The following is a 26,504-nucleotide window of genomic DNA, read 5'->3' as shown; positions in this document are numbered from 1 at the left end:
GTTGTGCCTGAGGAAGGTGGCTGAGCTTACAGCTCACCATTCTTACAGTAGAAATAAAACATGTTACCTTAAGTTGTGCATTTTCCACTCATTTATTGGCAACTGAGGCTTAGAGAAAAATACCCATTTATCTCCTCAAATGAGTTCTCCTGTGGAGAAGGTCGCTATGTTTTTTAAACCATCCCTCTCCTTTCTCTACTTGCTCGGTCAAAGAAGGGCTACAGAGCATGCAGAAACCTAACGATTATCAATTGCAAGCCGTTCCCAGGGTCGGCACCCGAACGACCGCCTGCCAGAGCGCACGCCCTGCGCTTTGCGTTCTCTGGAGCTTCACGTATCGCATTTGCTGACTCTGGGGACAAGTTTTCTATACAACTTTCATGCAACACACAGGGGAAGAGCTCCTAAGTAACTAGTGCATACACCAAGTTTCTAAGGCGAGTGCAAACTAAGCCGCGTACCGCCCTTACCGCTCCACCTGCAGCGGGCTGCTCCTCCGTAAAGCGCAGCAGGAATCCAGCCACTGAGCTGAATGAATAATGTACAACAGGTGGTAAGAATATTTTTATTGTATTATTAAATAGCATGTCTTTTCTTTAACCATTACAAATCTGTAGATACTACATGAACGACAATACAGAATTTATATTTCTATGGTTGCTCATATGATATATTTACACATGCAGTTAGTACTGATGCCATGCTACATTTTGTTACAGCATTTTGTTGTCTGCCAGACCCAAAATGTGAGCATTTCATCTTCTGTAGGAAAATACCTCCGGATGGGTGGAATGCGTGCACTAATCTGCACTTCCAAGGTTGGAATCATCAGCATTTCAGGTCAGACTCCCGGAGCATGTTGTTCCCTTTTCTTTGCAGTACACATCACCAGAGCAATGAAAGTGCCTTCTTTTTTTTTCTCCCCAAATGTAAGAAACAATAATACACATCCAGACCTGGCAGCCTGCTGATAAAGGCTACAAAACACGAAACCTAATGGCATTTACTATTGATACCACTGTGAAAAGCAAACATTATAAAAATATTTGGAAGCCAAGCATAAGTAGAATTTCAGCACAGTGATTTTTTTCCTGCTTTTCCGGCATAGGTTAGGCATCACCTGCAGTTATGAAACGATACATCGCTTTGTGAAAAGAGAGTTGCTGCTGCTAGCAAGTTATTTTGTTTGGACTCTGAAATGCTTGTTTATTTTATTCTTAACATAAATAATCTGTACACATTCTGCGCATGAACAACGTGACTTCTGACAAGGACTTTACAAATGCAGTTTCAATTTAAAATTGTACATTCATTTTCAAATTGTACATATTTATTTCTTTGTTACAGAGAGAATTGCAATGGGGCATAATAAATATAGTGTAATCAAACTGCAGTCTCCAATTCCATATATGACTCAAGATCAACCAGAGTTAAAAATTTCTACTGTTAGATATCATAATCATCCAGGAAGGTAAAAGGTGCAGAGAACAAACGGCACTGAAAAAGAAAAAAGCAGCCTGGAGTTTGATAAAAAAACAAAAGCTAAAATATTAAAGTAAAATTCCAGTGTCACCATTTAAAATAAATGTACAAAAGAAGGGGTCTGCTGGGAAAGGGGCGCACACGCATCAGAGACCTCCCTTTCGGTCCGAGAGCCGCGAGCCGGTGCGGGGAGGGCTGCTGCTCGCCGCTTGCCGGGAAGCCGCAGGCACCCGCGCGCTCAGGACTTGTTGGCCGAGCCAGAGGAGCGGCGGAGCTTCATGGACATGCGGCTCTTGCTAGTCCGAGGAGACATGGGAGAGGCTAAGTCTGTTCCATCCGCCGGTGCTGCTGCTGCTGCTGCTGCTGCCGGAGTTTCTCCCAGCGGAGTCTCTGGGCAGAAGCCTGCGGAGGACAGCGAGAACGGCGGCCGTCAGCGCCGCCGGCCGCCCCCGCGGCCAGCGCAGCTACGCGCACGGGGCGCGCGGGCGTCCCAGCGCTGCCGCCAGCCCCACCGCGCGCACCAGCCCTTTACCGGCCGCGGGAGACCGTGCGCGCGCGGAGCTCGCCGCTGCCACAGACTCCCCTCTGCAGGAAAGACGACGCCAGAAACCACTCGGCTACGCGGCCGCGGCAAAGCCGCGCGCTCCGCAGCCGGGGCGGCGCTGGCGGGGCAACGCCGCCCTGCCCGCCCGGAGAGCGGGCACCCCGGGGCCCCGAGCTGGGCCGCGGAGATCGGAACCAAAGCACAACCCGGGGGCGCTCCACCACGAGAAGGTGGAGGGTGACAGCTCATCGCGCGCGGAGGGAAGTTCTGGGAAGGCAACTGAAAAGGTGGAGCGAGCCAGGGCTGAATCGGGAGAGCAAATAACCTTCTCCCATCCGAGCGTGAGTCAGAGCGTCCAAAGGGAAATTCCTGCAGGGGCCACAGGGCAGATGCTCGAACAGACCACACTAACCGGACGCACGCTGCATCGCGTTTTCCTTGTAAAAGGAACAAGATGCATTTGAGATTACAGCAGGCAGCGCATCACCCGAGCACCCAGAGCTACTCTGCAGTGGGCCCCGAGCCCCCTCTCCAAGGGCTCTTCTCCTGACGAGCAGACTACCAGAACCCTCCTTCTCAAAACCCTCTTCCGTAAAGCAATACAAAAGGAACAGGAGAAAACAAGAAATCAAGAGTCACATTCTCTCTCCTGTGTACAGGGAAAAAAAAAAAAAAAACACCACCATGGACTCACATGCACAACTAAACTGTACTTTAATTAGCTATTTACAGAGACTGACAGACTGATTGAACTCAATTACCTCAATCCCTACTGATCACTTTTGACCCGCACAAATCGTAGATGGAAGCCTAGTCCTGCAGCATTCAATAGAAAAAAACCCCTGCACACTCCAGTAAGCCAGAATGTCATTTGCTATTTCTTTCACACCATATCACTAGTGGTAATTCTTTAAAATAATAATGCAATAATCAGAACTAACGATCGCTCTCCCTCAGCATACGTTCCATACGTAGTGGGTGCAAAAAAACATTCAGTACTGAACATAATTTATTCTGAAAGATTCCTCTAAAACAAAACCACAGGTCATCAAGTAAGACGTCTAGCTGTGCATTTAAAATATATTGTCATAAACCTAAATGATTTAGTAACCCGGATGTCTTCCTTGTCTGGTCCACCATCTGCCTGCTCCAACGAGACGACACAATACTTTCTATCTCGTTCAAACTGACACGACCCATCGAAGTGACAGGGAGGAAAAAGGGCTGTTATTTGTTCCCCAGCTGGTGACAGTAATTCTGTTCATGAACTAGGTACTTCATTGCCAAACAATCTGGAAAAGCATGATAATGCCTGACTCACTGCGCCTTATGGAGGAAAAAAAAAAAAAAAAAAAAAAAAAAAAAGGCAAGCAGGGAAACATGCACTCTCATTTTCTGAAATTCTATCTTGTTCTGATTCTACAAGGAATTAAAGCATTTCAAATGGTGGAAGTTAGAGAACAGAAAATAACCGGTGTTGTTTTGCACAGCATACCATTCACAGCTAGCGTGAAAGACCTTCCGTTTCAAGCCTTTGCCCTTTACCTTGATGTGGCCAATGCTTTCTAGTGGAGGTTTTGGAAGGAGAAGAAATATCACAGCATTTCTTTCTTTGTTGAGAATGAAGAAGGGATGAGGAAGGAGAAGTGGAAAGAAGTGAGGAAGGGGGAGGAGAAAAGATAAAAGATAACAGGCGTGAGACATGAGACACGAACCGCAAGGATTGAAGGGTATTAACAGATGAGCACAGGAAACGGAATTTAGAATTTCATTATGTAACTGCTGTTCATGCTACAGGTTAAAGAGAGTGATGAGTTAGTTATGTGCAATGAAGCAACAGCTCTGAAATCAGGCGTCATACTTACCAACTAAGCGTTACAAGAAAAAAGGGAGGGAGAGAGAAAGAAAAGAATTCTATAACATGATCTAGATCCAGCAACCTTTTAACAGCAACTCACATACATCCTAAACATTGTCTCAAACGCTTTCTTAAAGTCTGGGAAAACAGTTAAATACTCACACACGTACACACAATCTAGAAGGAAAAACAAATGGCAACTTGCTGTATGGCTTCTGCTCCCCAGCTGCTTCACATTTTTAAGTACGCTAGAATTACAGCCGGTCTCAACATGAGACTCCTGAAATCATGCAAAGGAGAAAAAAACTCCATCGTATTTAAGCTAGTTAGTCTGAACAAAGGATAAAATTGTAGTGTGAAATTTTATCAAGAATGTCATAGTGGACAAAGAACACCTCTAAAAATTTGCTGTTTTGATTAAGGTATTACTCTTGTCACCTTAAAAATTTGTTTATAATTCCTGCAGTCAGATCTCAGAAAGCAGAGATTTACTTGCAATCCATAATCTCATTTCTAAAAAACTGACTCAGATTTATTGAAGAACAGAAGACATATGAAGTGATTTTCACATCTGAACATATCACATTAGAAGAGTGAAGAATAATGGCACTTAAAATATATTTTAGTCTGATAGCAATCAACAGACTGTTAAATAACTCAATTTCTTTGGATTTTAGATATGAACATATGTGTATATATATATATATATTTAAACACACACACACACACGCACATACACACATGTGGATATTAACTGTGGTATATATAAATTTTGTTGGTTTTTCCCCCCCTCACAGTTTTAAAATATTTAGTGTTAAATGTTGTATCTTTGTATTTCTATACAAAGAAATGTTTAGTTACTTAAAACACAAAAATAGGGTTAAATAACAGGCTTTGTTGACAACTGACTTAGAATCAGAAAGTATTAAATAAAAAGATATATTAACATTTTAAAGAGTTTTAAAAAAAAGTCAGAAAATGATTTTTTTTTCCACTCCATCTCCTAGGCTTGACAATTGACCAGACTGGTAAAAAGAAATTTGATGAACTATGATATTTTGGGGCCACAATATAAAGTTGTTTCAGTTGTTTATGAACAAAGAAGTTAAACAGCAAAGTTGAAATAAGACATTTTCACGTTCTATTGAAATTTTTAGGATCTTCTAAAAAGCGATGTTGGTTATTTGACTCGGAAAACAACTATTTAAATGTAAAATGGAATACTAATTACACCTGCACTTTTGAGTTAAAAGTGAAACGAAGCGGAGGAATCCAGACATAACATAATATACTCTTTTTTGTCAGAATACATTTTGATGGACTAAGAGTTTGCATCTTGATGGTCAACTCTGACTTTTCAAAAGGTAAAAAAATCTGCAGAATTGAAGTCCGAAAGGGTGCTGATATTCTGCATGTTTTGACTGCTCTCAGTACTTCTGGCTTTACCAAACCGACTGTCTGGATCAACATTTTCCAGAGTGCCATTTCTGAGAACGACAAAAGAGGAAAATAGCATTGGTGCACGCGAGCAGCTTCCAATGACCTTTCAAGACAATTTAGTCCCCTGCCTGCACTCCAGGGAGGAGGGCAGTACTTTGTACAGCATGTCCGTTTTGCCCCTCTTACAGATAGCAGTCCAAACCTAGACAGTTGCCAGTCCCAATAAACACATGCTCAGCAGAGCCTTGCCAGAGTCAAGGTATTAAACCTCCCCAAAAATTTGAGAAAAGGAAGGGATGCAGAAAGAAAGACTGCAAAAGCAGCTGCAAAGCAAATGGAGGCGAGGGTGAACGGCCTAAAGACCCGGGAGGCTGGAAGTGGTAGGTCAGAGAGAACTACAGCCAGACAGGAAGAACAGAACAAGAAGGATCAAGTTTATGGGGAGAAAGTGGAAGAGCCTATGCCCAAAAAAGGATACTCAGAAACTGGTGAGGAACATGACTTCTGGGTCAACCAGATCCTCTGTGCCAGCAAAGATCTGTGAAACCCACTAGCAAAACTTCCCATCTTTCCACTAGTAGAGGTTCAGGCAGAGGTTAGACAGCTTACTAGTACTACAAATCAGTGCTCTATCTCAATTTGTAGAGGATGGTGTTGGATCTACAGGTTACAATTTCGCTGATTTTCTCTTTTTGCCCTATGCCTTAAACAAAACAAAAATGTAACGAATTAACAGATGGAAAATGTTGTTACAAGACATTAAATTTGTTAAGTCGAACATTTACAAGCTAGGAAATGTCAGAATTAAAATTGCATATAGAGCCTTAATTTCATCCCTTTGTGCCTATGCATAGGATTTTTTTTAATTATCACATTTATTTTTTCATTGGACCAAGTACTGGTCCATTCGTTGGACTAAATGTCCAAAGTTGACCTGTTTGGGTCTCTGGCAGTCCACACTACTGCCTCAGAGTGCTGAAGACCTCCAGCTTTCCACACACCAGGCAGCTGACTCAAGGAAAATAGTTCAGGAATCTGTAAAGTTTCAGCTTCAGTTCTTCCAATGTGTTACTTTTGGAAAATTTCAGTACTTTTTGTGGTTTAGTTCTTACTGGAAACAAAGTAAGTTCTTCACAAGTCTGGACTGGAAGAGCGATAACGGGAAGCTCTTCCCAGCCTGCCAGACATACAGCCTCCATAATACGTTTTGATACTTCAACGGTGCTTCAGAACACAAACTCCAACCACCAGCACCACCAGTATTGCTTAGACCATCCTACCGTGAGAAAAAGACCCTCATTCCCATCTGTAAAGAGCTAATAGGAGGCCAGAAAGATTACGTTATCTACTCAAAGCCACACACCAAACGAACAGCGCAGGAGATTATGATGCCGGCTGTTGCACCAAGCTACCGAACTTGTGTTTCTCCTGTGCAAGGCAGAAGTATCATTACGTCTGTATTCCCCTGCTTCTTCACCTGCAGGTTGGCCACCCCACTGACTCTGGGATTGGGGCAGTTGGACTGTTCTGAACAATGGCTTGAAAATATAAGAATGATTGCTGGGACCAAAAAGCCTTCTGCTTGCACCTCATGGAAAATACTACAACTAACTTAGAGAGACCCCCTTCTTTATAGGCTTTGCCATACTGAGGTACTATTTCTAGTAGCCTGAGAGAAAAAAAAAAGAAGATAGAGAAAAAACAAATCTGAAAACATCAGTAGTATTAAGAATTCAGAATCTTAGCATCGTGGGGTCAATAAGCCCTTCACACCACTGAGCTTACCACCGACAGGTTTCTCAACCTGTTCTGCAATAGAGAAATCTGTTTTACTCAATAGCTGTATAGCAGGAAATACTATTTTTGCAGTTACTCTATTTATCAAACCATCACCACAAAGAAAAAAATTACACAGGCAACTGCATTATAGTCTGTGATCAAAGTGCAAGTAAATCTCCTTTCTTTTAAATATATACATATCCTCTACTAGTCAGGTTCCTAAACATGGAAGGTGGAATTTTCAGATGTTATTTTGACAGGGCAATGTAAGTATCTAGATAAAATAGCAGCAGTCACTCTAATGAAGGATGCAGCTCTTTCTGAGGAAAGAAACTTTGATAAAATTTGTCAGTCTGAGGAAATACTGTTTGTGGCATGTGCTTTGTTTGCTCTGATTTTCACAGATCAAATGAAAAACCTGTCATGTCAAAACTGGCCAATGGGACTGCACTAATCAAAAAAATTACATTGGTTGGTGATGGTCTGTTGTAGCTTCAGAGTTCTAGCATACGTTCTTTTCAGAAGGAGAAAGTGTATATTATACTTTATAAAAATTAAACAATTTCAGCAATTGTAGCCTTGGAGATAAAGATTGAAAACCCGCAAATCTTTTCTAGTCTCTTCCATCCAATTATTTTTCATAAATAACAGACATAAATTATTATTTTTTTTAAATAATTGTTATGACACTCATTTTAGAAGCTAGTGAGAAATTTTCAGGTGAGATGAAAGTGTCAGGCAGGGAGCCTGGGAAATCTGGAGTCATCTGGGGTTGATGTGTGGATTCCAAGGCAGGACTCCAGTGTCATTCCTGTATGCAATCCCAGCAAGAATTTTAGAGCTCTCTGCCTGTCTTTCAAGAAAACTGCCTGTTGTAGGGACCATGGAAACTTAAGGAGTACCTAGTTTTTTAATAGTACATATGCTGGATTTGTTCTTGGGATCACACTCCCTCAGTGTCCTGGGCCTTCTGGAGCCATCTCGCTCACAGGTCTGCATGAGGACACGAAATCAATACTTTCCGGGCCAACCAAGCCTTGAGGTCACCCGCTGGGCAGATGACTGCAGTATTTATTTAAACCTGACTCATGCTTTGGGATTTGGGCACTCCGGAGTCAGCTCGGAGGCAGACGGTGTGCGGCTACTCCAGGTGTTCTGTCCCTGAGCTGAGGATGAGAGCACCAGGAGCCCTGGATCAAAGCTGGCTCAGCCCCGAAGCCCAGGCAGCGCTGGGAATCCAGGCTGGAATCGGGACTCCCTGAGCATCCCCAGCGTCCCCGTGCTGCAATTAAAACTCAGAGTGAGGGAGGCCTGGGGACAGCTCTCTTGACTCTGGTGCTGGGTCAGACTGTGCCGTGCGCCCGTCCTGGGAAGCTCCTCGCTGCTCCTGACATTGACGTGTTGGCCGGTTCCTCTGAACAGCATGACGTCCAGAAGAGCGTGTCCCTTAGGATGGGACGTCAAGTTTCGTGGTACGTAAACACATGCATGTGCATACTCACATGTGAAATAAATCACAAGCTCCTATTAATGAGATTGCTGCAGAAAATTAGTACGTCTGATAGAAAGATTAAGTCAAGAAACAGGCTTTTCAATCATTTTGTTTTTCCAGATTGAGTTAGAAAATATCAAGTATGATTAGGACGGCTTTTAAAGTAATACAGGAATTGCCACTGTAGAGCAGTGTTCTGCAATAGGCCGGTGCATCGGAAAAAAGCAGCTTCGGTTCGCCCCTGAAAGAATGAATTAGATGAACTGTGCAGTATAATTTAGCCTGGAACAAGATTTTCTTAGTGAACAGGTAGAACTGATATAAGTGCAAATGTACTTTATAAATACAAATGCAAATACAATTTATATCAGCAATATTGAGGTCTCTAATGCTGAATACTTATGGAGTGCATTAGGGAGGAAAAGGGGGGCAAGGACTGATATCTCTGGTTATTGCTTTTAGTATTTCTAGTTAGAGATCTCTCCTATTCAAATGTTTTTATAATTTTTTTTCTCAAGCAGTTTAATATTTTCTATCAATTAAGTGTGGTGGCTGACAAAGAGATAAATTAAATCATATTACTATTTTTTGTACTGGTTTAATTTCTTTTATGTTACTGGCTTTTAATTTAGTTTCCCTTGGTTCTTGACTATTTGCACTGGCTTAACTATACCACTTATTATATTCTTGAAACTGTGCCTCATTTCTACTTAATGATTTATACTTTCGAAGAAAGGGTTCTCATTGTTTTTAACATCTGTCAGTCATTCCTGCTGCAGTCCTAATCTGGACTCTTCTAATAATTGCAAAACTCATTTCCACATGTAACTTTAGGTAGCTTACCATATCTGATTTATTCTTTCCAAATTTATTTTGCTAGAAATTATAACTTTTCCACGGTAGTATTTGGATTTATTTGACATTAAATGAAGGTTTCTTAATAAAGAATTTCAAGTGTTACACATTCTTCTTCTCCTTCTCTCCTATATTATCACTGCAGAATGTTTTACAACATCAATGAAAGACAGTACAGGGTACAAAACACACCACTGCCATCCAGTACTACTTGTTCATGCTGAGAAACAAAGGTCAACACAATAAAGTGTTACTCATTCAACAACTGTCTCTACCATTAGTTACCTTCATCCCAGAACCAGTGTTAGTGCTTCATGCAGACCTGAGGTTAGTAAAAGACTAAAACTTTAAAAAGATGTAGTGGTCATTTTTCAATCAGTGTGAAATTCTTTTTAGTGTGAACAAGGGCAACAAGGAAAGTTTGCATACAACTTGGTTACAAGCTTAGTGGTCTAGTAAAAGTAATAGGAACAAAGGGTTTTTTTGGACACTTTGTCTTACCTTCAGATAAACAGAACTGATATTTAATGATCTAAAAAGAGGGGAAATAAAATAAATGAAATAATCATAAGGAGTTCAAGAAATTTCAGAACAGGAAGGCCTTCAGTTACTCATTTTCAGATTTTCTTATTAGTGACTGAAAATGCAGTATCCACTTATAAAACAGGTATTTTATCAGAAACTAAAAGTGATCTTAAAAACAAATCTGTGGATCATAACCCGAAACAAAATTGACGATTGCAAGGCTCTCAGCTTTCCAATTTAAGACTTAAATTTGCTAAATTGTTAGAATGTAAAAACTTTTGGAGAGAGGAGATACACCAATGTTAATGGATGTAGCTGCCTGAACTAGCCTAGATGAAGTACCAGCACTTTCACAGAGATTTTATATAGGCGAACATGATAAAATTCACTGTAGAAAACCAGGCTGAGTGTTACACTGAAATATTTTCCCAAATCTTAACGCTAGGCATCAGTACATGGTGCCAGATAATGCTATAAGAATTTAAAGGCAATCTTCCCCAGGATTCTTATATATGTAAATATAGTCTTTTGGATTAACAGTAACTCTTAACGATATGTGAAGGTCTGAATTTTTAGCCTTTATAAGTAAGGATACTGCATTTTAAGTGAGACTGTGAAGAAACAGTTCTTCACTGTATTTCTTACCTGTCTCGGAGGGCAAATGGTGGTACGGTGCTGGACAGAAAACCTGAGCAGCAAAATCCTCAAAAGTTGTAGGTTCTAGGTGATGTTGAACAATTGTTTGCAGGTATCGTGCTCTTTCCTCATAACTGATTGAGCCAAGAATTAAGGAGCAATTCAAAGTCATCGTTCTATAACTGCTAACTATCAATGCATAGTAATTCAGAATTCTTATCTTTGTTAAATGCCTATCATGTATTTCTGTGATTATGTATCATTTCTTTTAAACCTTTACGTAACTATCGTATTACAGTTGCAGTATTTCAGCGCATCAGGTACGATAAGCATGATGAATGTGAACCTTATGGCTCAGCTATCTTGTTTCCAAGAGGCTGATGCAATACTTTATGAAATTTTTTTCAAACAGCAGCAACTTAAATACTCCGTTAATTAACTGATTTGGCTGTACACCAGTCACAATTAAGTATAAAAATTTTACAATTTTTAAGAGGTATGGCATGAACAATAACGTTAGCATTAACAAAATAAATTATTGTGGATTGTAACCTGTGGACTATTTTGCACTCTTCAATAAAAAAACCTGCTTCCACAATCCCCAAACACGCCCATGCAGGTAAGCCAAATACATAGCTGAATCTGAGTTATTAGGGAAAACACCTCGTCAATTATGCCATTAAGACAAGCAAGAATAGGTAATATTTGTAAAGCATCTGCAGGACCCTTAAGCGCTGGCTAACAGGGTGTTGGCAGGGCACTGACAGCAAAACGCTGCGCTTCTTCCTCTCCGCCGCCTTCTCCCTCTCTGATATTATTGACAGGAGACCAGTATCTTGAAGTGTTGCTGCTTTTGAAGAACCCTCTCCAGGCTGCTTGTTCCAGCAGGCCTGATTGTGCTGTTAGCACAGAGAGAGCGAGAAAAAGAGAGAATATTTCTGCTGTTCATGAAAGCAACTATGGAAATGGCTGTCAAAGTGTAGAGCAGCAGGCAGCAACATACAATTATCAAGAAAAACTACCATGCTGACTTCATGCCGTATAGTTCCTGAACTGAGAAATCGGTTAACCTTTTCTCTCGCAACTTCTGAAGTTCTCCAGCTGGACTCAACAAGCGGAAGGAGGGAGGCCTCCCTAAGCCACCTTATGGAACCACAAAACGGTCAGGAACGTTCCTGGCATTGACTCTTCTGCACATATTTGTCCTCCGTATTTTGTTTGCAGATGGTGTGATCGTTTTCTCCGTAGATACTTTTTTTTTTCTTTCTTTTCCTAAAAAGCCAAACCACCAAAGCTGTAGAGGAATGCACTCAGAAAGACTTCTTTGAAGTTTCTGAGTTCTGGTTTTAGGCTTGCAGCTGTTATTTGGGGCGGCGGGAGCAGTGAGGACGAGACTTCCCTGCCTCCGTTTCGTGGGGATAACACTCTTCTCATGTCTGGATTGCTAAAAATATGTATTCATAGAAGTGCCTTACAAGTGATAAATGCTTCTTAATAACAACTGCTAACATTTTAAACAAATGAGTATACTATTTTAAGTTATGACTAGCAATTCTCATCCCTGAATTATAGTTGCAAACAGAACCCTTCATCTTAGCTATTAAAACTATACTTCAGCAGTTACAGAACTGCACCTACAGATCCGTTTTTGTAATTGTTTTCTGCACAATATTTACAGTAGATTTTGCAGCCTAAGGATGAAAAATCCGTAAGGTATCTGAAACAATTTTCTAGTGAATAAAAGCATCTTCATAGTATTCCCTTAGAGCGCAACTTGAATACATAGTGAAACTCTGAGACATTTTTTCCTCCAAAATTTGTGCTCCAAATTCTTTCTGGATCCTCAGAACAACTCTGACTCTGGAGCAGCTAGCACTGGGACAAGAGAAAATACAAAATCTTCCATTGCAAAGGTTCTTCTGTTGGAGGATAAACATAGGATTGAGCCTTAACTCAGGAGAGTAATATAGCACAGTTTTTAAGAGGCTATGTATAAGTGTTAGAGGATGAAACTGATGGGTGAAGTCTAAATAATACTACATATCTCACAACTTGTTGAAAAGCACTTTTTTTCATTGGGGGAGATTCACAGCTGCTGAATTTTCTGCAGTTAATAGAGTCCTTTGATTCACAGCAGTGCCCCTTGCACAAAAAATACTGGCCTTTGTGTATTACCAGAAACTAATTTTCTATTTGGCTGAAAAGGGAAAAATGGGGTTATTGCTTCTCCCCCCTACAGAGCTTTTCATTATGCCTGATGCACTCAACTTCTAAGCTCTTCTGAGAAAAAAAAAAAATAACTGAAGAGGCAAGAGGTAGAAAAATGAGCTTGTTAGCACATTAGAAGTGAAGTATCTTGGTGGGCCCTAGAAATTCCCAGTGGTGTGTTAACTTATCACTCTATGCATGCTGGCACTGATAGTCTCCCAATTGATCACTCTCTTTTCGCACCAAAGGTGCCGCCAGGAAGCAAAGGCTGAAGGCCCACAGGAGAACAGGCTGCTATCAAAACAAGCTGTTTTTAAAAGTCTGCTTGAATGGGCAAAATGTTTCATGAAAAAGTAAGGTGGAGACACCTACCTGCTTTTAAAATGCTCTACTTTCAGAGGTCTCTAAAGGAAACCTTTTAGTTTATCTTATTATATCCAAAGCTTATACACAAATAAGGCAGAAATGAAGGAAAGTTACTGCTTTGAATGTGACAAGGACATTCTCCAGTCTGGGCACCTATCTCCCAACCAAACAAAGAAGTCTCAACACAGATGCTGACTGAGGAGAATGCTGCTGCTGTCATTACACAGGGAAGTAAGAAGTAACAGAGCAAGAAGTAACAGAGAAGACGTGCTTACATCGGTTCCAGAAGACTAATTTAAATGTGCACTTAGTGCAATCAGAGAAAAATATTTCAGCTCGCCAAGTTGTCTCTTTTCTTAACAATCTACAAAACTGCCTGCAGCTTTTAAAAACAGCACTCCACTTAAAAACAAAACGATTTGCTGCGAAAGCCAAGCCCAAAGTTTGCAGTATTCTGCATTAAGGAACAACATTCTCTCCTTAGAAGAATTCCATTTCTGTATTAGAAACTGAGTAGCTGAGATTTGGATGTTTACATCTTCTATTCATTTATACTTTGAGAACATTTTAATACTTAAAAACTCCAAATTTGTATGCTTTTGTGTCTGAGATAATCTATTTTACACTACGTTTGAATGCAACTATCTGCAAGAGCGACCATAATCCCATAGTAGTTAATTTCTACATTACTTCTAATTGGCTAGACATTTATTCCTTTAAAATGCTGCTCTCTAGGGAAGAGTTATTAGCACCTATAAAGCGAGTGGCACATACAAACTCAATGGCTAGTAATAATAGGGCAATGCAAGGTATATTCTTACTGTGAGTGGACATTGCCACTGGCATCGGCAATTGAGATGGAATGGGAAGGACGCATGGACCAACCAGTGGAGAATCTGGCACAGAGAGTGACACTTGGGAACAAGCACTGAAGTCCTGGCTGTCAGATCAGCTACTTACGCTTAATCTGTCTGAAAAACAACCTCTCATGTCTTCACCTCACTGCTCTCCATCACTGTTGATTCCATTACTTTATTTTTTAACTCAAGCTTTGTTAAGATCCCTATGACAGAATCCCACAGATTCTTTTTGCATAACCTACAATAAAACTTTTTCTAGCCATGTACACGATCAAATTGTCCAGACTCTTAGCTTCGTATCTCAGTTACTGCCATACCCTGTTTCTGGCTTCAGCAGACAAATTTTTTCCCCTCCTTATATCCACTTATATCCTTATAGCCACACAGCAAAGCTTGATTTCTGAACAAACCGCTAAGATGGGACATACTCTTCAGATACCTCGACTGATTCACAGTTCTCTAGCACTGACATAGGCTACTTATTGTACCTTCATAGTCAATACTATCACCTTCAATTTTACCAAGACCGCTCTTGGCTCCAGTCAGTTGACAGAGACTGTCACTCTCGTTCACGTGACATTTTTATCCAATTTTTATTTTTAATTTTTATTTTTTATTTTTTATCCATTTTTTATCCAACTTTTGCATTTCTTCCACGTGGCTTCTTATGCTTAGCAAAAGTTCTCCATAAGTGTCCATGAAACAATTTCCCTTCAAACTCTCCCCTTTGCCATCACGCTTATTTAAAAATAAATGAACAAAGAAAACTTCTTGGAGCCTGTTACTGTGTAGGTCACACAACTCATGCGATCCACTGTCCACATTCCATACTTCCACGTATTCTGCATCTATCTTTGTTTGTTGTTTTTTGTTTTAGAGTTAGATTTTGAACTTCCGTGGGACAAACATCTGTTTAGTGCTGTACATCATTGCAGTATAATGAGATTGTGGTCTATGATAAAGATATATATATGGGCTGCAATAATGCAAGTAAAATATCTCTCTTCCTTTGTTAATTCCACACATCTTCATCCACAATTTCATCCTTTTCCTTCACATCCAAAGTAATTCTTTCACACTACCATTTTTTTTTTTTTTTAGCCGTGGCTTTGCCATCCTTCCATTTGATGAGGAAAACCTGTTCACTATCATTTCTTGTATTTCTCGGTGGTTTAGTCTTAAATCTTCCTTTCTGCAGTCTCCAAAAAATTATGTTCTTTTCAGATAAGCATATACTTTCCCTGTGATGCAGAGAATATCTTATTTTATGAGAAGAAAAGTAATTTCAGCAGGCAACTGAGTGCTTTATTACAGAATGCCCTCAGCCCTGATGGTTAGGACAGTCTTGTAAGAGGCAGTAGATCTGGACTCAAAATCGGTAACTACTCTCTCACTTCCTGCACGACTGATCGAACTAGTGAGATACCTCCCGCTGGGCTAGTGCGGGCTCTAACCAGCGAGCACACTTTCAAAATGGTTAACGTTGCTGTCTTGCAGGTACGGTGAGTGAAGGAACACCTGCTCACTGGATGAACAGAGGCATGAACTCGGTATCTGGCTGCTCGGGTTTTTGCAAGGACGTAGGCATGTGCTGAAAGCATCAGACTTCCAGGAAAAGCTAGCAATGAAAGCTTTAGGTACTTGTGAACTTCAGAAGCACAGTTGCTATGTGCAGATTCTTATTATCAGTATTTTACACATAGGTACGCATAAGGCCACTAAGGATGAACTTAGGTCAGATCAACAAAGGAGCGGACTCTGGAAAAAAATACAGAAAAAGCTGTATCAAGATGGATTTCCTAAGCAACTTCAGGGAGGAAATGATTACTCAGGAGAGCCTATTTCTCAACAGAAACTTAAAAAAGGGACTGAGGAGATGTGCAGTTCATTAACACACTAAGATGGTGATGGAAAGATTTGTAATGTTTGAAAAAACTAAAAGATCATTATTTCACTTGTTCCTAAGAATTCAAAAGACATGCCTTTGTGAAGTGCCTTAAGTCATCAATGGCCAAAAACCTATTACTGTTCTTCCAACAGTCAAAAGAAATAGATACTGTCAGACGAAACAGTAAAATGTTATGCCTCAGCTTCCATTTCAGTAGATGATTTCAAGATGATCTCAAGTATAACAAGATCACTATAGTTTCAGAAAATACCTTAAAATTATGTTCTGAGTTGTAAGCCCAGCAACACTGCAGGCATTTCTAGAAACTTACTGTTGGGCTAGTCAAGTCCAATAGACTGATAATTCAACGTTTTATTTAAAAAAGAGTTATAAAAAAGAATGAAAGTTTCTCAAGACTTCTGAGAAGGTAGAAATACGTGGTCTCTTCACTCAATTTTTTCCTACCACTGTGTCTCTTACTCAGAAAAACCTAACAAAAATTGAAATATGAGACACCTCCATTAAAGTGTTATTCACCAGTCATGATGCACGCACACACGTGCAGTATATCACAATATTACTGTAGATTGGAATACGGTATCACAGTACTGAGGGTATGTAGTACCTGAGACTCTCTGGTTCCAGAGTTAGGAAAAAGAGGATATTTTGCTGATAGACTTAGAAACATCTCTTTGGAAAAGCCAGAGAATGCATTTCTAAACAGCAAGACAGTCTTCTTCAGGTTAAATTACGAACTACTGTCAGGAATATATGTACAACCACATCCTTGTCAGTTCCAACAGTTAGCAAAAATCATCTACGAAGTCAACATGTATTGATATGATTGTGAAGAGTCAGTCAGGTCTTTCAGAAAATAATTTAGAAGGGCAGAAACCAAAGCCCTGCTCCATCCTTAATTGGAAAACAAAAATCCTGCACCCAGAGATACCTGCTTGTTGCATCAATGCACACATGGAAGAGTATGTTTAATTGGATGTTTACTCTATGTACAAAAGTAATTTACAATATTTTAAGAACAGCCACATAAAATGGCACCCTCTTGCTTGCTACATTTGCCCACCAATCAAATTTAGAAGCCCACTTCTTCATTGCTAGCAAAAATTATGTCTGTAGTAAAGATTCTTGTGGGAAAACTTTCTTGAATGTTGACAAGAATCTTTGACAATGAAGATAAAACAAACAAAACTCCGAAAGGCACAATGAGCAGCCTACCCTGGAAGCAGACTTTAAGCATCTTGCTCCCTGGCCTGAAAAGGCACAAAAAAAACCACAAAACCAATTGCTACAATTTGAGTTATTCAGAATGAGGAAAGTATTAACTTTATTGGACAGGTTATTCCTAGTAAATTATAGTTTTTGATGTCAAGATGTGAAAAGAGCATTGCCAACAGTAAAAAGATAAGTAGTAAAGGTTAGGACCGTGGCTTTACAGAAGACGAAAGAAAAACTTTGCCACAGCAGAATTTGACTTCTAAAGAAAGATAGGACAAAACCTGCACATCCTAGTAATGGAAAATTTTTCTGGGAAATCTCACTCTGAAAGAGACTGTGCAGTGGTTGTCAAACCAGCTGAACACATACTGAGTCACTGCAATTTGTACTCTTTGTTGGCTCTTAGAATTAAGGATGTAAGTCGGGCTGCTATTGATCCAGTGTTGGAAGCCCTGCAACAAGCAGCGTTTTGTATGTAGGTGGGTGATCAGTATCAACTGGCCACACTGAGAGGAGTAGTTAAAGTCCTGCTTTATTCTGAAAAGTGACTCGGTAGAAGTGGCATCATGGTGTTCCCTATTTATTGCATCTCAGTGATTTCCACATCTAGTTTGCACAGGATATAAATAAAGAAAATTTTTCTTCCAGCTGCAACTTCTACTAACTCAAGTCAACTTAGTAGCTGAAAAGTCACCCTGGGTTCTTCTCTGCTTCTTAAATACTATCAATACTGAAAACTGGTGCTCTGTGCATCTGTTTATGCAGATATGCTCTAAATGAAAATTGATTCTGCATCCGCATCGGAATTTATCTGCAACACCGATGATTCATAAAGCAGAATCTTGGTCAGTCTCCTCATGTTTGACACCATTTTTTTAGGTCAAATGAAAGAAAAAAATTACTATGCTAGACATCACTGAACAGGTGCAGATCAAAGAATTAAAATTTTTTTATACTTCCCTAAGATTGTTTTTTCTACATAAACCATATTTTCAGTATCAATGACATCAACTTTGCAATAAAACATAACTGTCTATTTTCTCACTCATAAAAACTAAGTATAAAATTCAAGAGGACTCAGCAGTTACATTTTAACAGTAAACTTCTAAGTCATATTTCATGAAAAATTTTCAAAATTGTTTAAGGGATTCAGTGTCAGTTATCTAAAACCACTCGTTTTAAAAAGAGATGTATATATATGACAATCTACTAATTGACATATATATCTTATTTTAAAAAATTATGAAAAACAAAGCAACGTAGATGAAGAACCTGTAGTTCGAGCAAATTAAAATGCAATATTTAATATCCTTAAAAAAACACTTTTTATCACAAGACGTAACTCCAAAAAGACTTTCTGAGGTAATTTCCAAGATGTTCATGAGGAAAATAAGGGACTATATAATAAACATATACCATTTAATTCTAACATTCAAAAACTTGAAATTTGTTATAAATTAATTTACTTGCATCTTTTTTAAAATGAATATAATGAAAATGAGTTTTGATTTTTTGTACTACTAAAAAAGTTCAATATTTTTTAAATAAATTACAAGTTATTGGGCAAATTACAGCAATACACGCTTTTGCCATTAAGGACACTATTTCTTTTAAGAGTACTAATCTTACAGCTAAAGGAGATTAATTCCAGCACATAAATGCTACACTGTAAATGGTTAAATTTCTGCAAGGTAAATACAGTCTAGATAAAGTTACAGCCACTGAATGCTTCCAAGTCAATGACATTGCTTTCTGCCTGGTTTACTAATACAATATGCATTTCAAAAGATTGACTTTATCTAAATGTGTGAGAATCCTAATTTTTCCACAGTAAACACTTTCAAAGTTGCTAAATTATTGCAAGAATTTGTAATTGCTGCTTAAATTCTCCCTAGAAAACCCAGTACATTAACATACTGCAGCACAGTCCTTCTAGGAATATCCTTGATACATTATTTTTACGCTGCTCCATCAGTTCTTACAGCTAACTAAATTCTTCGGTGGTTTACGACATCTTCTAGGAAGAAAGAGCTGTGATTTGTGAGAGCAGACAAAGCTGGGCTTTAATCCATCCCTATAGCCATATTGCCAAGTCTATATTGTTTACAATGCGTCTCAATTAAGAGACAGGCCGGACACCTGGTACTTCTTTATCTAAGTCCCACGGGCTGCCAGATGACTCAAAATCCATAACAGGTGCTAAGGCAGGGTGAGTGTAGCACCATTAGCACACGCTAGAATTGGATAAAATTTGGACTGTGCTTAACCACTTACAACAGTCAATTATGAAATGAAAAACGTAACTGCTCCGCACGATGCTCCTTTTCTGAAGGCACACAAAAGCACTTTTAAAGATACGTAGAATTAAACTGCAAGCCTACTGGACTTAACATAAACCCTAAGTTTAGTACAAATATTCTCCAGAATTAAGCTACATAAAAGACTACTCTTTTAAGATAACTGTATAGAAGTATCACAATGAGTTTATGCTCACTAAATCAAAAACAATCTAATTCTGATCGTCTGCTTATGCAAAATATGCCAAAACTGATGCTCAGAGCCCTAGCAATTTCAAAGTTAAGGGAATAATTACGGAATTAAAAGTATTTATGCAATACTTCTACTGTGTAGAACTCAGAAGTTATTTTAAGAACTTTGGCAAAGGAAAGCATCTTATGAAAGGATTTTAAAAACAACAAGGTTCAAGTGCAAAATTAAAGGACAAAAGATATTTCTTCAAACTGAAAATCCCATTGCAGATCTTGCAGTACTGAGAAATTAAACTAAGTATTAAGCTTAGACAATGACAGAACACACCTCATGAGAGAAAAAATGAGTATCAGAGATTTTACAGTGGGCAATTACTTAAGAACTATCTGTATCTAAATGTGCAGTAATCAAATTAAGTTTCTATTTAATATTGTAATTATCAAGAACACAAAATAGTGATTTTATTACCAGAGTAAGCAGTAACAAAATACAGTAAACTGTCATTTAAGACAGTGTCATAGTATCTACGATAAGCAGCATATTGGCTTAAACTAATGCACTATATGCCTCTAGGGAACGACAGGCTCAGAGACTGGGTTTTAACATCAGAATCTATCCATTAATCTTGACTTAAATATAATCTACTCTGCAGTAAGAGGAAGAATGGGCATTCAATGAATTATCTGTTTGAAATATAGCAGGAGCGTATTAACACAAACATATAGCATAAAGTCTCAGTTTCGCTACCATTTATTGTGTACCTCTCACTCTCTACAAATCCTGGATTGCATTTTAACATGAAATAAAAAAGATGCTAAGATTGAATGGCTAACAATACCAGAAAGAGCAATACCTCAAGACTGTAACAGACTACTGACTCAGTTTGCTGGTCGTGTGGTTGAGACACTAATGACGGTATTTACAAATACCCCACTTGTGTATGTTTTAGTAACAGGCGACAGAGGTGACAAACAAAACCGCGAAGGGAACAGTGCTGAAGTCCTTATGCACGCAGCACTTCTACTCCAAATTCTGGGGAGGATGTGTCTTTTCAGTGTTTCCAAGATAGGAATCAATGGACTATAAGATTTTTTTCTCTCCACTTTGAAGGCAGTTGCAACGAGCGCTGTTTCAGGCCTTCGGGACGGCCGCGCACAGGCTCTGCTGCAGCGTGTCTGCAGGAGGGGCGAAGGCTCAGCGGGCCGGAGGACTGGAGTTTATTAAGGACGGTGCAAAAATGTAGCAATAAGAGATGCTAAGCCAGTGCAGTCATCACTCCACTCCACAAATAATGCAGATACCATACGTTGAAGGGAACTACTAATGCCAGGTTTGGGGAGAGGGATTTATCCGTGCTCTGGCACTCTGGCATTATATCGATTTAAACTCAGGTCATTAAGATTGATGTATGCAAAAACAAGGAAGCAAAGCTGACTCTTTGCTCTCTGGTATTAGCATGAGTGCAGAAGCCCACTGCTTTCATACACTCAAAAGTGTAAATTTTTATCTTAAATCCTTTCTCTACATAAATACAGGCATTTCTTGATGAGAAAAACAGCCATGAAAATGCCTCTCATGAAGGCATCACTACAAACTGCAAAATAACGCAAGTTTGAAATTATACTAATTCAAAACGTTGCCTGGTGCAAAGACTAACTATATAGACACTAATTCTTCTGCAATTTCATCCTACGCAGTAATGAAGAAAATTTCTCAGAAGGGAAATTTTGTCATTAATCCCAACACGTATTTTAAGAAATTTTGTAACTGCCTTCCTTTTTCCTTTTAAAGCTGAACGTTTGCTCTCTACTCTGGGCTGCCGCAGTACGGCTACGAGATCACCTACTCCTAAGTCTCTCCAGACGGCAGCAAAGCCTTCTTCAATTTTTAAAATTGGACGGCAGGCACCTCTGATCGGAAGGACGGAAACGGACCTTCGCTCTGAGCTGCTTCCGCCGTTTCTCCGTTTGGAGGAGCAGCCCTCCCCGCGGCGCTGCTCCGGCGCGGCCGCGAGCGCAGCCGCGGCTTCCTCCCCGCCGGCCGAACGGTCCTCGCGAGCCAGCCTCGTTCAGCTCCGCGCCGGCCAGGCCCAGCCGTCCTGAGCCGTACGCCAGCCCTGCCGGCCCCGAGGGTTTATCGCGGAGAAGCGGGGCGCACCGCGTCCCCCGAGAAATTCCGCTTCGCGCACGGCTTCGCGGGAACCGACCTCTTCCCACAACTGGCGAGAGCACGTGGATGGAAACTACCGCTCGGCAAACGGAAATTAAAAGATTTCCTAATAGCCTGCGTTCTTACATGGATGGGACGAGAAGCATTTAGAAGGAAATAGATACATTGGTGACCACAGACTTATTCAGGTGCGGTTAATCAGCAATTAAACCATCTTCTCCCATGTCTAAGAAGTATATTGTGATTGCTTTGACTGGCCAGGCTATTATTAGGACTCCCGTTCTTCAGACTACCATAGGGTAACTCCAGTGACTGCAGTACTAACTTTTAATCCTTGCTTTATGTTAGTTTCTGTAAATTTTTTTCTATTAAATTTGCGGCACATGCAGAATAAACTGTATTCTTACAGCTTTATTTGTTACCATTTTGACCTGATAAATTAGTGAATACTGTTATATGGAGAATATTCTACTTCCAGTTAGACATTCTCACATACTCATAGGTATTATATATAACCTCTTATTTCAATAACTGAAATACAATCCTGCAGGCGAACACAGAAAACCAATGGGCTTGTTTCTGTTTCATCCACAGTGTTTTTGATGCACACATCATCTTTTAATCCCTGCGCTGGCAGTATGCCCCAACTGTTTTGATTAGCACATCTAGAGTGATGCAGAAACAGTTTGCCAATAGCTTATTCAACTCTTTTGAAAACATCATTTTATCTCCTAAAAATTACTGTTTTTCAGTTTTGCTTGTTGCAAATAATTCTCCATGTCCCCCCCCCCAGTTTAAATAACAGAATAAGCCATAAAAAGGCATATATTTATTCTTTTTATAGCCACAGCTACTAGTATTTTATTTTGAGTTGTTTGTAAGCCCCTTATCTGTTATTTGTGGTGAATTTATGACCAGAAAAGAATTAAATCAACACATAATGTTCTCTTTTCAAACATAAAAATATGGCTTAAATAGTTTAGAAAAGAATTCTTAGTTTAACCTTAGAAAAGACAGAAAAAACTGCTTCATCTTCCCAGGTTTTACTTACAGAGTTCTAGAAGCTATCAGAGAATTCTGTATGAATTTTAACACCTTAAGGGGGCAAGAGTCTTAACATTCTAACAAAAGGCTTTTGTTATCAAAAATGTTTAATTAATTAATAAGGTTAAGTAGGTATTAACAAAAAACCCTGTCATTCTGTGTTAGGTACAATGCGATCACTCTGCATAGGATTGAATTAGTTTATCTTTGTCCTTGCAGTTTAATGACTCTCAGCCTTTTTCTCCCTGTATTTTTGTTTAAAGGAGGTTATATGGGCATTTTAAAAACAATTTATAATGACAGAGGGACTACTCTAATAACTTCCAACATACAGAAATTTCCTACCTTAAAAAGAAGAGCCTCCAGCTCTCAAGCGACCTGAACTCAGAAGTTCTAGGAGGCTCGTAAAGCACTTCACTACTTTTCTGGGAAGCCTACTGATACCCCTTTACTTTAAATCAGAATCCTTGCAACATAAGCTAATAAACAAACTAAAAGGCCTAGCTATATTTTATACAGAAATCAGCTGAACCAATTCTCCCCTTTTCAGATGAGTAAATTCATTTCATGAAAGAATGCAGATGTAAATGAACCTAAAGCATATTTTTCCAAACTATCGGAAAAAGATTTGAGTCTCTCCCAAACTCAGATACAATGTCAACAGAGCACTCAGTATTTTTTATAAGTGTAATTATTATAGCAAATTGTATTACTACAGTCAATCAGATTTGTCTCATTTGATACTTTGCTTTTTCACCACTTTCAAGCAAGTCTCATGCATTTCATTAGGAAAGAAAAATTAATAAATAGAGCTGTACTACTAATTCAGAACCGAATTATAGATATCCTGTGCTGACAGATTACGGCAACGTTATTACCCTCAAACCCATGTGCTTACATTATACCACTTTAATACTGAGGTACTGCTAGCTCTGATGTGCAGATCGCCCACAAAAAGTCAAGAGGCAGGGAGAAAAGAGCCACTGAGGTAGAGAAGGCAGGTCCTATGGGATTAGAGGCAGGGAAATTACAGAAGAAAATATGCTTACGTGTATGTGTACAAAACTAGAACTGCTTTTAAACAAGCGTGAGTATTTGTGTGCATTTTGCAAAAAAATATACATGGAAAAAATATACTTGAAAATACAATACGTTGCAACTATACAAGCAGTGCTTCCGAGTTTTGCATTTCAATTTACTCCTAGTATTTAAAAATAAAAAGTATTATTCAGATGAAAAAAAAGCACCAACGAAGAACACTGACTGAAATAATGTGCATGGCCCTAACATGAAAGTGCAGTAAATATAGCAGCTTGGTACAACGCATCTGCAAGTATTGCTTAGCAGTTATTTGAAGTGTCTGTGTGACAAATCCTAAGACAAGAGTTTAAAAACCTGTCCCAAATGTTGGTTCAATCAGTTGTCTCTAGTGGCTAAAATCAAAGGCATTTAAAGTGATGCTTTGGAATTATTCATTGCAAAACAATCCTATTCTTTCAACAGGTAACTAATAAATGATGGCTGAGAACAGGCTTGCACTACCCTGAGGTCCAGTTGTTACTCAGAACACTGCCTACTCTTGCTCCCCGGTGTTGCATTTTAACTCTAATTGCATGATCAAGCCAATAAATTGGACTCAAGGGACAAAAATTCACTACAAAACTACCTACCCTGACAAAACCAGAGGTTGCAAGAAAATGCACTTCAAACAGAAGTGAGGCAAGACGAGACAAGCAAAGGACAGGTATCAAAGCCTGAAAGACAGTCATTAATACTGACAGATTACTGTAATTCTGGCTGTCAAGCTGATCGATTTAAGCAGCATATGCCAATCAATACCCTCCTCATTTACTGAGTAACATTAGATACATAGTCAGGTAAGATGTCCTCAAGATAGGATTCAAACTATACTTAACAAGTATAAATAGCACAATTTATGCTTTGGAATCTCAGCCGGTCTCATTTGGCCTTTCTTTTTAATTGGGCAAACTTAAAAGTGATGCTTTTATCCACACAAAAGTTAATTTTACAAGGTTCTATTATATTGCACTGCTATTACTTACACAAATGTTTTACAATGTGTTCAAATTGTAGCAATTTTTAGCACAACATTGCAAAATACTGATCTTCAACAGGAACATTCTTAAATGCAGCAATTGTTTAAATACTTTTCATTTTCCTTTTTTTTTTCATTAGTGGTTTGCCATTCTGAGTACTTTAGCTATCCATGGTTTACAAGAAACCATATCTTCCTGCTATTCCTCTGGAATTTCTCTTACAACAGTTCCTTATTGTCCAAATATACCTGTGATATTAGTGAAAAGTACATTAATTAGATTACTAATTCAGGGAGAAAATTCTATAAAGATGATCTGAAATGCTATTAGTTTCTTTATATGTCTATAGTCACGCACAGGCACACACATACATGTATGCACATATATGACTCTATATAGTGATATATAACTTTGTTCTTATACTTTGGCCTTCTAAAACAGGAAGAGAAATGTCACACATGATTCTTTTAAACTGGACTACCTGAACAGTCTATTAAAACAAACTGATATTTCCAAATGCCTTGGAAATCTTTAGAAGTTTTGAAAGTTTTTCAGGTTTTATATACAAGTATTTGAGTAAGCACATTCTGAATTACCCTGAGTTAAGAGGATGAGGAGAGTTGTCAGCATAGTTCAGATCTGGAAAGAGTTACAAAACTAAATATCAACGTACAGGAAAGACTGAATATAATAGTCCCTACCTTACGGTTGTTCCTCAGACCTCAAACTTGGAAAACAACTCCTGTTAATAAACTGTGAAATGGATTTTAGAAATACTCTGTCTTCTTCTGGAAGAAACAGCAGGAGTCATACGATGAACTCATCTGTACCCCTTTATCTGAACTCGTATCAGATAGGGCTACAATGGTATGATTTGTGGATGAGATAAACATTCACCAAATTACGAAGTTTTCACTTATTTGTTGTAATGCATACAGAGAATTATCTACACAGCGTATCAAGCATTTAGCTATACCGTCTACTTCTCACCGGTGCTGGTAGAGTAATCAGCAACAGGTACTTTAAAACCTCATTAATGCCCCATAAAAAAAAATCTATTGTCTTAAATATGGTGAAGCTTGATGGGCATTTTGGCATGTAGCAGTTCAAAGAAAATCATAAAACAAAACACGGAAGAAGAGCAATCCTAATGGCACGTGCTACTTCCCTTCAAAGATACCAAACTTATCAGTGGCACCATGAAAAGAGAATCTATGCTGCACAGTGGAGTCAAGATGAGAGAGACTACTCCTCAGGCACCCTTACGCCTTTTCTACAAGATACGCAGTTATCACTGATGCGGTATCATCACTCTTTTTTTTTTTCCTTACACATGATTATGCATTTGAAACAGAGGGAGGGAAACTGGCATTGCCAAAATCTGTGCATTCCAGCTTCAACTTACAAGTTTTTTTATTAATGATCCAAATATTAAGACAACATCTATAGTAAGAATAAATAATAAAATCCAAATACCGTCCTGCAGGAAAAAAGACTTTTTAGGATACTGCAACTTTGTAAATAAAGTTCTTTTAATGTGTAATACTGTTCTTCCTGCATACTTTATTATTCTAAAAA

General features: G+C 39.1%; 1 protein-coding gene across 10 annotated transcripts in view; it reads right to left on the bottom strand.

The window, feature by feature from the left end:
- Positions 1 to 551: 551 nt before the first annotated feature.
- RALGAPA1 (Ral GTPase activating protein catalytic subunit alpha 1) overlaps positions 552 to 26,504 on the bottom strand; it is a 130,400-nt gene continuing 104,447 nt past the window's right edge. For 8 of the 10 annotated variants that reach the window (XM_062577979.1, XM_062577982.1, XM_062577984.1 and 5 more), the window contains 2 exons: positions 10,621 to 10,745; positions 552 to 1,884 (listed from right to left, as the gene is read on the bottom strand). In XM_062577979.1, the coding sequence (XP_062433963.1) occupies positions 1,721 to 1,884; positions 10,621 to 10,745 (289 nt within the window). In that variant the 3' untranslated portion in view covers positions 552 to 1,720. Of the gene's footprint in view, positions 1,885 to 3,521; positions 3,637 to 9,951; positions 9,983 to 10,620; positions 10,746 to 26,504 lie in introns of all 10 variants that reach the window. The other 2 variants (XM_062577989.1, XM_062577983.1) reach the window with 2 other exon arrangements.

Source organism: Rhea pennata, chromosome 5 (assembly GCF_028389875.1).
Source record: "Rhea pennata isolate bPtePen1 chromosome 5, bPtePen1.pri, whole genome shotgun sequence".
In the NCBI taxonomy this organism is placed as follows: Eukaryota; Metazoa; Chordata; class Aves; order Rheiformes; family Rheidae; genus Rhea; species Rhea pennata.
The sequence above is the reverse complement of the archived record's forward strand: the minus strand, read 5'-3'. Positions and strand labels throughout refer to the sequence as shown.